This window comes from Scardinius erythrophthalmus, assembly GCF_964197995.2.
Source record: "Scardinius erythrophthalmus genome assembly, chromosome: 6".
NCBI classification, from domain to species: Eukaryota; Metazoa; Chordata; class Actinopteri; order Cypriniformes; family Leuciscidae; genus Scardinius; species Scardinius erythrophthalmus.
In genome coordinates, this window is record NC_138226.1 from 45,158,111 (window position 1) to 45,167,262 (window position 9,152).

Consider the following 9,152-nt stretch of genomic DNA (forward strand, 5'->3'; position numbering starts at 1 on the left):
TGCAGTGCTCTAGTTGTACCACCTGACTGATGCAGATTCATTTCGGCGTTGATGGTGTTGACATGGAAACGTCTGAATCCAAATGCAATGATTGGACGAACAATTCTATGAATTCTGTGACGTTTCAACCAGTATTGTCTATTGACCAATAGTCTTCTGCATTCTGAAGCATTTTAGTGAAATTGTCTTCTAGTGGTCGTTTTATTTTAGGAAGTTGCAACTTCAAGCCTATTAACAGATGATCCCTTTAGTTACCTGCAACCAAATGAGTTCTGAATGCCTGTAATGCCGAGTTCACACTGCACAATTTTCAAAGTAGTCGGGTTACTGTTCTTTTCACACTGCACGGCTATCTGGGGTAACGTTCAGTTGCTGCTGTGTGCACGATGCACTGCAGTAGTCGTGGCTGAGAGGTTATGGCGATGGACTTAAAAACCATTGGGGTCTCCCCGCGCAGGTTCGAACCCTGCCGACTGTGTGGCTCTTCGTCTGTTTGCGACAGGAATTGTGACATCTAGGAGCTTTGAACGAGCTGCTTTTTTTTTTCTTCTAACACGGACATTGGGCTCTTTTCAAGCCTGAAGTGGGCATCGTTTCAAAAGGCCCAGATCATATGTGATTTTGGCCATTCTATTCAGGCTGTCGGAGCAATGGCTTTGGCATCCCCCGACAACTTCATGGCCTTCATGTTGTGCAGCTCAAGAGACGCCGCATTATATTTTATGGAGAATCTTGGATATTAGTGTTTTGAAATGTTGCATTCGTTCTCTCTTAGAAAAGTCAAACAGAAACCTACTCATTATGTCCCAATTGCTCTTTTGTCGAAACCACCTTAGAGTTAGCAACATGCCATGAAAAAAACTCCACTCTTTCAATGGCAGTGTTCCTAGCTTTGGAAGGAGCAGCCTATCTCTCTCGTCCCTTTATAAATTGTGGTCTTCATCCTTTAATACCACAAACTTTAAGCTGACAAAGCATGAACACTTTAAGGAGAAAGTGCTGTTATATCCCTGGAGTGGCTGTTCCTTGGCAAAAGCCCAGCTAGCTCAAATGGTAGAGCATCAGACTTTTAATCTGAGGGTCCAGGGTTCAAGGAAACCTTCCCTAATCTCTTGCTGTGCTCTTCCCAGCCTTTGAGAGAGGTGGTCTTCCTCTTCAAGATAAGATGTGCCGGGGTTATTTCCCAGCATTTGGTGGTGTTTTGCCTGCTGTAATGCTTGGTTACTAGGGACTTTAAGCAACAGCTGTGGATTGCCCAACACTGCCGTTCCGGCAATGGCAAAGAGCTAAAGAGCGCAAAGATCACTAAGCGACAGTAAAGAGGACGGCATAGGGGTAATTTAATCATCAGACAAAATACAAAAAAAGGAAGTGATTTTAAAAAGGAAGAGAAGGGTTGCTTTTGGCATTTAATGATATACAGAAACGATTACAATGCCACATAACCTAAAACATAACATTAATATTCTTAATCTGTCACGTAGTAACGACTACGGCAAATCAGCTGTTCTCCCGTGGTAGACGGTCACAGTAGAACGTCGCGAGGTAGCAGTTAATGTCACGCATGCGCAATAGAACGACAGAATGCCGTTCCACCAGAGGCTGTTGCTTAAAGTCCCTACTGTCTAAGCAAGCGGTGGTGGGGGACTTTGAGAGAACTGAGCTGAAGCTTGCCGTTGACTCTGTATGTGCAGGCCCGGGGCAAGTGGAAAGATTGCTTTCTCTGTATAGCATTTAGTACTCTGCGTTTCGTGTAGGTGAAGACGTTGTTGAACTGACGTTGTTGCCAACACAATATTTTCGCCATCCACATTGATAGTTGGCCCCATTGTTCTCTGAGCATGTGACTCACTGGTGGGAGTAGTCGTGGCCGAGAGGTTAAGGCGATGGACTCGAAATCCATTGGGGTCTCCCCGCGCAGGTTCGAACCCTGCCGACTACGTGGCTCCTTGTCACTTTGTCTGTTTGCGACAGGAATTGTGACATCCAGGAGCTTTGTACAAACTCCTTTTTTCTCTAAAACGGAAAATTGGGCAACCCACATCTCTTTTCAAGCCTGAAGTGAGCAGGTTTTTGGTGTAGGCGAAGACGTCGTTAGTTTATAAATCAGTGTTTTGGCACACCTGTCCGAGTGGCGCAACAAATTCTTCTAAAATCTGATTTTATTTCGGGCATGTTAAAGGGGACAAGATGCAAAATGAATTTCTGATGTCCCCAGAGTGTGTATGTGAAGTTTTAGCTCAAAATACCCAACAGATCCTTTTTTAACAGCATGTTTAAATTGTCACTTTTTGGTGTGTGCCCTTTAAATGCAAATAAGCTGCTGCTGCACGGCAAAGGGGGCGGAGCTTCATGAGCTCGCGCTCAGTCTCAGGACAATTTCATCTCACGGAATGATGATAATATCAGAAACTCTCAGTAACGGTGTTCATTTCGACTCGGAGTCGGACAATAATGCCTACAGAGTCAGAGTGCTGTATGGAGATGGAACAGGTATAGTTTAGTTTAATTACGGTTATAACGTATTTGTCATCTGCTTGTATGCATCCACTACATACTAACTTACATACCACTGTAAAGTATGCTGTTTCGGACCAGGTCCGAATGATGATCAAAAATATACAGATGAGTGTAGTAAAGTTTATTGTACATCACACAAAAGATGAAGCGTCAGTTTTACTCCAGAAAATCACTGTAAGAGCTGAGTAAACACAGCATAAGATGTGCGTAAGGACATAAACGAATTTCGGTAGAGTTGAGGGAGCATTTTCTTTGAAAACAAAATAATTCCACCACGTCTTCAGCGTCTGCCTCAGATGTCGGGAGTAAATAGAGAGAGAGCTATGTGGATTAATACATCCAGCCACACAACACCTACAACGCTTAGGAGACATTCTCGTCAGTGCAGCAATGGCGGATGTGTACAACTCGCTGTGAACTCGATCAGGGCGGGTCTATGTTAAAACTGCAGTGTCTGTCAACACTCGTGGGCGGGGCCTGTGGCTTTAGTGACGTCACTAAAGTCGCAATCTGAAAACAGGTCGTTGGGAGACACTGCTGATGATTTATGGGGATTAATAAAAAAGGAGTGAGTGGATTTTTATCACTATTGGGTGGTTGTGTACACACACTGCCAACACACATTTATGTCCAAACAGCATGCAAAAGTGAATTTTGCATAATAGGCCCCCTTTAAATTAGCATTCGACAAACGCGAACAAACTTTTACTTATGTACACTCACAATAACAATTAAATGTTGTGCTTTTGTAAAATAAAGAAAACAAACAGGGTGCGCTTTCTGCCGTCTCGGTCTCCGTCACAGAAATGAACCAAAACTCTGTAGGCTACTTGCCTCGGTCACGATAAGAAATATGTCTATAGAAAGCTTGAGTGAACAAATATTATCTGATTATGCAATCCATACGAAACCATCCAATATTAAATTGGCTATGATATAACCATGGCTGTGTATTCCACTATATTCACTACAGTGGCTGGAAACATTGTTTTCATTCATAATTACTTGCATGGATTTACATGGCAAGTCAATCAGCAATTGAAAAATTCAGATTCAAATTCTAGACATGCCCCTTTGTCTCTTGATGTTCAATGCAGATTTATGCCCGTCTCCAGTAGAGATCCATTTCCTGGAGAGTTTAGGTGTAGGAGTTTAGTCTTAATTACAACTTGTAACTTGTGGTAGAACTCCGACTTGTACCACGTGATCGCTGTACCACCTGACCACTGCAGATTCATTTGCCGTTGATAGTGTTGCCATAAAAACAATCAATCATCTCCTAATTACGGTAATTATTACGACGTCCAACCCTAATCAAACACACCTGAACAAGCTAATCAAGGTCTTCAAGATTAGGCTATATTAGAAAGCTGCAGGCAAGTGATTTTCATTAGGGTTAGAGTTACCCAGACCCCCTTTAAAAATGTATTTTCAAAAAGTGTTTTAAACTCTTTTGGTAGCGTTTGTTGTGGGTTTCAGCTGATATTTTGATGCAGCAACAGGGGTCTTTCTTTGTAGTTTTGTGGTCCTTGCTGTCCGCCCCTCCTGACTCACTAATTCAGTGCATCTTCCAGCAGCAGAGTTGATTTTGAGATTGCAGGTCGAGAGGATGACAGCTCAAGTGTACTGCTCGTTTAGTGCTGTTTTATTGTGTCTGTCTGCTTGTTTAAGCACAACAGACGCTGGAGTCCTAGGTGAGAAGTTCTTTTAGCTTCATTACGCAGCCCGAAGAAGTGCATAAATAAAGTGCCTTACAAAATTTGATTTCCGACACATCTGCTTGCAAAAATACAGTACAGACGTCAAGTGGAAGTTCATCTTTGTATGTTGGTTTAGTTTTAATAAGCAAAGTATAAATATGCAAACTGTCATAAGTTTATGCATTTTTCATTGTACAAGTAAAACCCACATAATCACTAATGGGCACTTTTGTTTACTATTAAGCACGCACATTAGTCTTATAATATGGCTGCAAAATTGTTACCGGACTGTATCAATCCTGAGTTTAAACTTTTGCCTAAAGTCTTTTTTGGTTTGTTTTAAGAAATGCATAAGCCTACAATATAACGTGGGGAGCTAATTATAGCCGATAACTCTGCATTTTACATATATAGTGGGTTTTTATATTTGTTCTGTTTTCTGTTGAGTAGCTTATTAAAATGCTTAAACGGAAATGAGGGTGGTCATGGGGATGGCATCATTTTTGAAGATGTACACCAGTAAATTTGTATACAACAAATTAACTGATGTCAATGCTTTCTATCAGCATTGCACTATTACTCCCTCTACTACAGTGGGGTAGGTTGTAACTTCACTCTCAGTCTTTGAAACTGATTGATGCGGTTTAGTGAAAAATGGTAGATTTCTAAGCTACTTGACTTGAAGCAGATAAATGTGTGAATATTACAAAGTTTGAGACTTATTGCAAAACCCCTGACTTGCAAATGCTGAAGCAAACTATTACAGCACTCATGGTCTCCCCTAATGATCCTCTTCTGTAGTGTCTGGTCAGTGTCCGGCGATGCTGACGGTCGTGCCCTCCCGACGAGATTGCACTTCTGATAGAGACTGCTCTGGAGGACACAAATGCTGTCAATTTCCCTGTGGGTCCGCGTGTGTGCCGCCTGTTTTCAGTGAGTTTTAATTATTGATGCATGCTATACGTCTTCCAGGAAAAAAACCCTGAAAAAGTTTTCACTCAGGAATTGCTAGCAAGTTTCACAAATAATTGCAAAGAAACAGCGAGTAACACAAACTATGAAGTAGATGGACTGAATATTCCGGTAAATCCTCCTACGATCATCTATTTTTTTATTTTCTTTCATACAGTGTATGAGACATTCAGTATTCAGTGATGTGGTTTCTCTGTCATGTGTCTCTATAACAGCAAAGGCAGGGGAGTGTCCAAGCACAAAGTCTGGAGCAGGAATGTGTGCAGAGTTGTGTTACTATGACAGTGACTGTCCGAACAATGAGAAATGCTGCAGCAATGGATGTGGACATCAGTGTATGGATCCATTTGCAGGTATTTGTTATTATATTAGGGTTTGGGTCAGCTTCCTCATTTCAGTTTGTCTTGTTTTATAATTAATCGTTCTCAATGTAAAAAGTATTCAGCCAATAGCACAGGATGGCTTTACAAAATTAATTCATATGATTAATAATACGATCATGATTAATAATTAAGAGGTGTAAAACTTGGTATTTGGGTTTTGTGCTGTATCTGAGACTGAATGCCTCTAAACGGACTGACTGAAGTTGACGATCTGTATCTATCCAGTGAAGCCTGCAGCCGAACCGCCGAGGCCTCCAGGAAAGCCTGCAGCCGAACCGCCGAGGCCTCCAGTGAAGCCTGCAGTTGAACCTCCAAAGCCTCCAGGGAAGCCTGCAGCCGAACCTCCAAAGCCTCCAGGGAAGCCTGCAGCCGAACCTCCAAAGCCTCCAGGGAAGCCTGCAGCCGAACCTCCAAAGCCTCCAGGGAAGCCTGCAGCCGAACCTCCAAAGCCTCCAGGGAAGCCTGCAGCCGAACCTCCAAAGCCTCCAGGAAAGCCTGCAGCCGAACCTCCAAAGCCTCCAGGAAAGCCTGCAGCTGAACCTCCAAAGCCTCCAGGAAAGCCTGCAGCTGAACCTCCAAAGCCTTCAGTGGAGCCTTCTACCGAAGAGCCGGAGCCTTCTACCGAAGAGCCGGAGCCTTCTACCGAAGAGCCGGAGCCTTCTAACGAACTGCCGGAGCCTTCTGCTGAACTGCCGGAGCCTTCTACCGAACCTTCGGAGCCTTTAGACGAACTGCCAGTGACGCCTGCAGTGGAACCCCCGAAGCCTCCAGTGAAGCCTGCAGCCGAACCCCCGAAGCCTCCAATGAAGCCTGCGGCCGAACCCCCGAAGCCTCCAATGAAGCCTGCGGCCGAACCCCCGAAGCCTCCAATGAAGCCTGCGGCCGAACCCCCGAAGCCTCCAATGAAGCCTGTGGCCGAACCCCCGAAGCCTCCAATGAAGCCTGTGGCTGAACCGCCCAAGCCTCCAATGAAGCCTGTGGCTGAACCGCCCAAGCCTCCAATGAAGCCTGCAGGCGAACCCCCGAAGCCTCCTGTGAAGCCTGTGGCCGAACCGCCCAAGCCTCCAATGAAGCCTGCAGGCGAACCTCCCAAGCCAACTGACCCTTATGGCCAATGTCCTGGCCATAATTAATGTGTCTATGCATGCAGTGCTGATTTAACCATTGGATGTATGTTGTTTTCCCTGTTTATCACCAAATAAATCTCACACTTGTAAGACCATTTCCTTTCTTTTTCTTTTTTCTTTTTTTTAAAGTGGGAAAACAAGGAATTAGATTTTTGTATTCCAGTGTTAGTTTGGCTGTTCTCTCACATAATGGCTCATTGGAATCAATGCGTGAGATCCAACTCTCCAAAGCCACGCCTCTTTCAAAATGCTTGAACGCACACAGTAGAGTCTGTAACGTGTCACAGGTTGAAAGACTGCACTAAATTGCCTCATGTCTAAAATGCATAACATTACAGTGATAATGAACGTAAACAACTTGCAGTGCTCTAGTTGTACCACCTGACTGATGCAGATTCATTTCGGCGTTGATGGTGTTGACATGGAAACGTCTGAATCCAAATGCAATGATTGGACGAACAATTCTATGAATTCTGTGACGTTTCAACCAGTATTGTCTATTGACCAATAGTCTTCTGCATTCTGAAGCATTTTAGTGAAATTGTCTTCTAGTGGTCGTTTTATTTTAGGAAGTTGCAACTTCAAGCCTATTAACAGATGATCCCTTTAGTTACCTGCGACCAAATGAGTTCTGAATGCCTGTAATGCCGAGTTCACACTGCACAATTTTCAAAGTAGTCGGGTCACTGTTCTTTTCACACTGCACGGCTATCTGGGGTAACGTTCAGTTGCTGCTGTGTGCACAATGCACTGCAGTAGTCGTGGCTGAGAGGTTATGGCGATGGACTTGAAATCCATTGGGGTCTCCCTGCGCAGGTTCGAACCCTGCCGACTGTGTGGCTCTTCGTCTGTTTGCGACAGGAATTGTGACATCTAGGAGCTTCGTACGAGCTGCTTTTTTTTTCTTCTAACACGGACATTGGGCTCTTTTCAAGCCTGAAGTGGGCATCGTTTCAAAAGGCCCAGATCATATGTGATTTTGCCCATTCTATTCAGGCTGTCGGAACAATGGCTTTGGCATCCCCCGACAACTTCATGGCCTTCATGTTGTGCAGCTCAAGAGACGCCGCATTATATTTTATGGAGAATCTTGGATATTAGTGTTTTGAAATGTTGCATTCGTTCTCTCTTAGAAAAGTCAAACAGAAACCTACTCATTATGTCCCAATTGCTCTTTTGTCGAAACCACCTTAGAGTTAGCAACATGCCATGAAAAAAACTCCACTCTTTCAATGGCAGTGTTCCTAGCTTTGGAAGGAGCAGCCTATCTCTCTCGTCCCTTTATAAATTGTGGTCTTCATCCTTTAATACCACAAACTTTAAGCTGACAAAGCATGAACACTTTAAGGAGAAAGTGCTGTTATATCCCTGGAGTGGCTGTTCCCTGGCAAAAGCCCAGCTAGCTCAAATGGTAGAGCATCAGACTTTTAATCTGAGGGTCCAGGGTTCAAGGAAACCTTCCCTAATCTCTTGCTGTGCTCTTCCCAGCCTTTGAGAGAGGTGGTCTTCCTCTTCAAGATAAGATGTGCCGGGGTTATTTCCCAGCATTTGGTGGTGTTTTGCCTGCTGTAATGCTTGGTTACTAGGGACTTTAAGCAACAGCTGTGGATTGCCCAACACTGCCGTTCCGGCAATGGCAAAGAGCTAAAGAGCGCAAAGATCACTAAGCGACAGTAAAGAGGACGGCATAGGGGTAATTTAATCATCAGACAAAATACAAAAAAAGGAAGTGATTTTAAAAAGAAAGAGAAGGGTTGCTTTTGGCATTTAATGATATACAGAAACGATTACAATGCCACATAACCTAAAACATAACATTAATATTCTTAATCTGTCACGTAGTAACGACTACGGCAAATCAGCTGTTCTCCCGTGGTAGACGGTTACAGTAGAACGTCGTGAGGTAGCAGTTAATGTCACGCATGCGCAATAGAACGACAGAATGCCGTTCCACCAGAGGCTGTTGCTTAAAGTCCCTACTGTCTAAGCAAGCGGTGGTGGGGGACTTTGAGAGAACTGAGCTGAAGCTTGCCGTTGACTCTGTATGTGCAGGCCCGGGGCAAGTGGAAAGATTGCTTTCTCTGTATAGCATTTAGTACTCTGCGTTGTGCCCGCAGCATCCCCAGTCCAAATCCGGATGATGGCATCTTTTCGTGTAGGTGAAGACGTTGTTGAACTGACGTTGTTGCCAACACAATATTTTCGCCATCCACATTGATAGTTGGCCCCGGTGTTCTCTGAGCATGTGACTCACTGGTGGGAGTAGTCGTGGCCGAGAGGTTAAGGCGATGGACTCGAAATCCATTGGGGTCTCCCCGCGCAGGTTCGAACCCTGCCGACTACGTGGCTCCTTGTCACTTTGTCTGTTTGCGACAGGAATTGTGACATCCAGGAGCTTTGTACAAACTCCTTTTTTCTCTAAAACGGAAAATTGGGCAACCCACATCTCT

At 44.2% G+C, this 9,152-nt stretch overlaps 1 protein-coding gene across 2 annotated transcripts; it reads left to right on the forward strand.

Annotated features, from left to right (window-relative positions):
- The first annotated feature begins 3,859 nt into the window (after positions 1-3,859).
- Positions 3,860-6,887, forward strand: LOC308692767 (uncharacterized protein). Of its 2 annotated transcripts, none has more exons than XM_081369121.1 (4): positions 3,860-4,214; positions 5,022-5,153; positions 5,408-5,545; positions 5,801-6,887. In XM_081369121.1, exons 1-4 carry the CDS (start codon positions 4,130-4,132, stop codon positions 6,706-6,708), a joined length of 1,263 nt encoding a protein of 420 aa, XP_081225247.1. In that variant the 5' UTR covers positions 3,860-4,129; the 3' UTR covers positions 6,709-6,887. The 2 variants fall into 2 exon arrangements, with proteins under 2 accessions (XP_081225247.1, XP_081225248.1); XM_081369122.1 differs by having other exon boundaries at positions 3,861-4,214; positions 5,834-6,796.
- The last annotated feature ends 2,265 nt before the right edge of the window (positions 6,888-9,152 follow it).

Coding starts and splice junctions, on each gene's coding strand:
- LOC308692767 (XM_081369121.1), top strand. CDS start 4,130: ATGACAGCTCAAGTGTACTGCTCGTTTAGTGCTGTTTTATTGTGTCTG. Junction 4,215..5,021: donor AACAGACGCTGGAGTCCTAG/GTGAGAAGTTCT, acceptor CCTCTTCTGTAG/TGTCTGGTCAGTGTCCGGCG. Junction 5,546..5,800: donor GTGTATGGATCCATTTGCAG/GTATTTGTTATT, acceptor GTATCTATCCAG/TGAAGCCTGCAGCCGAACCG.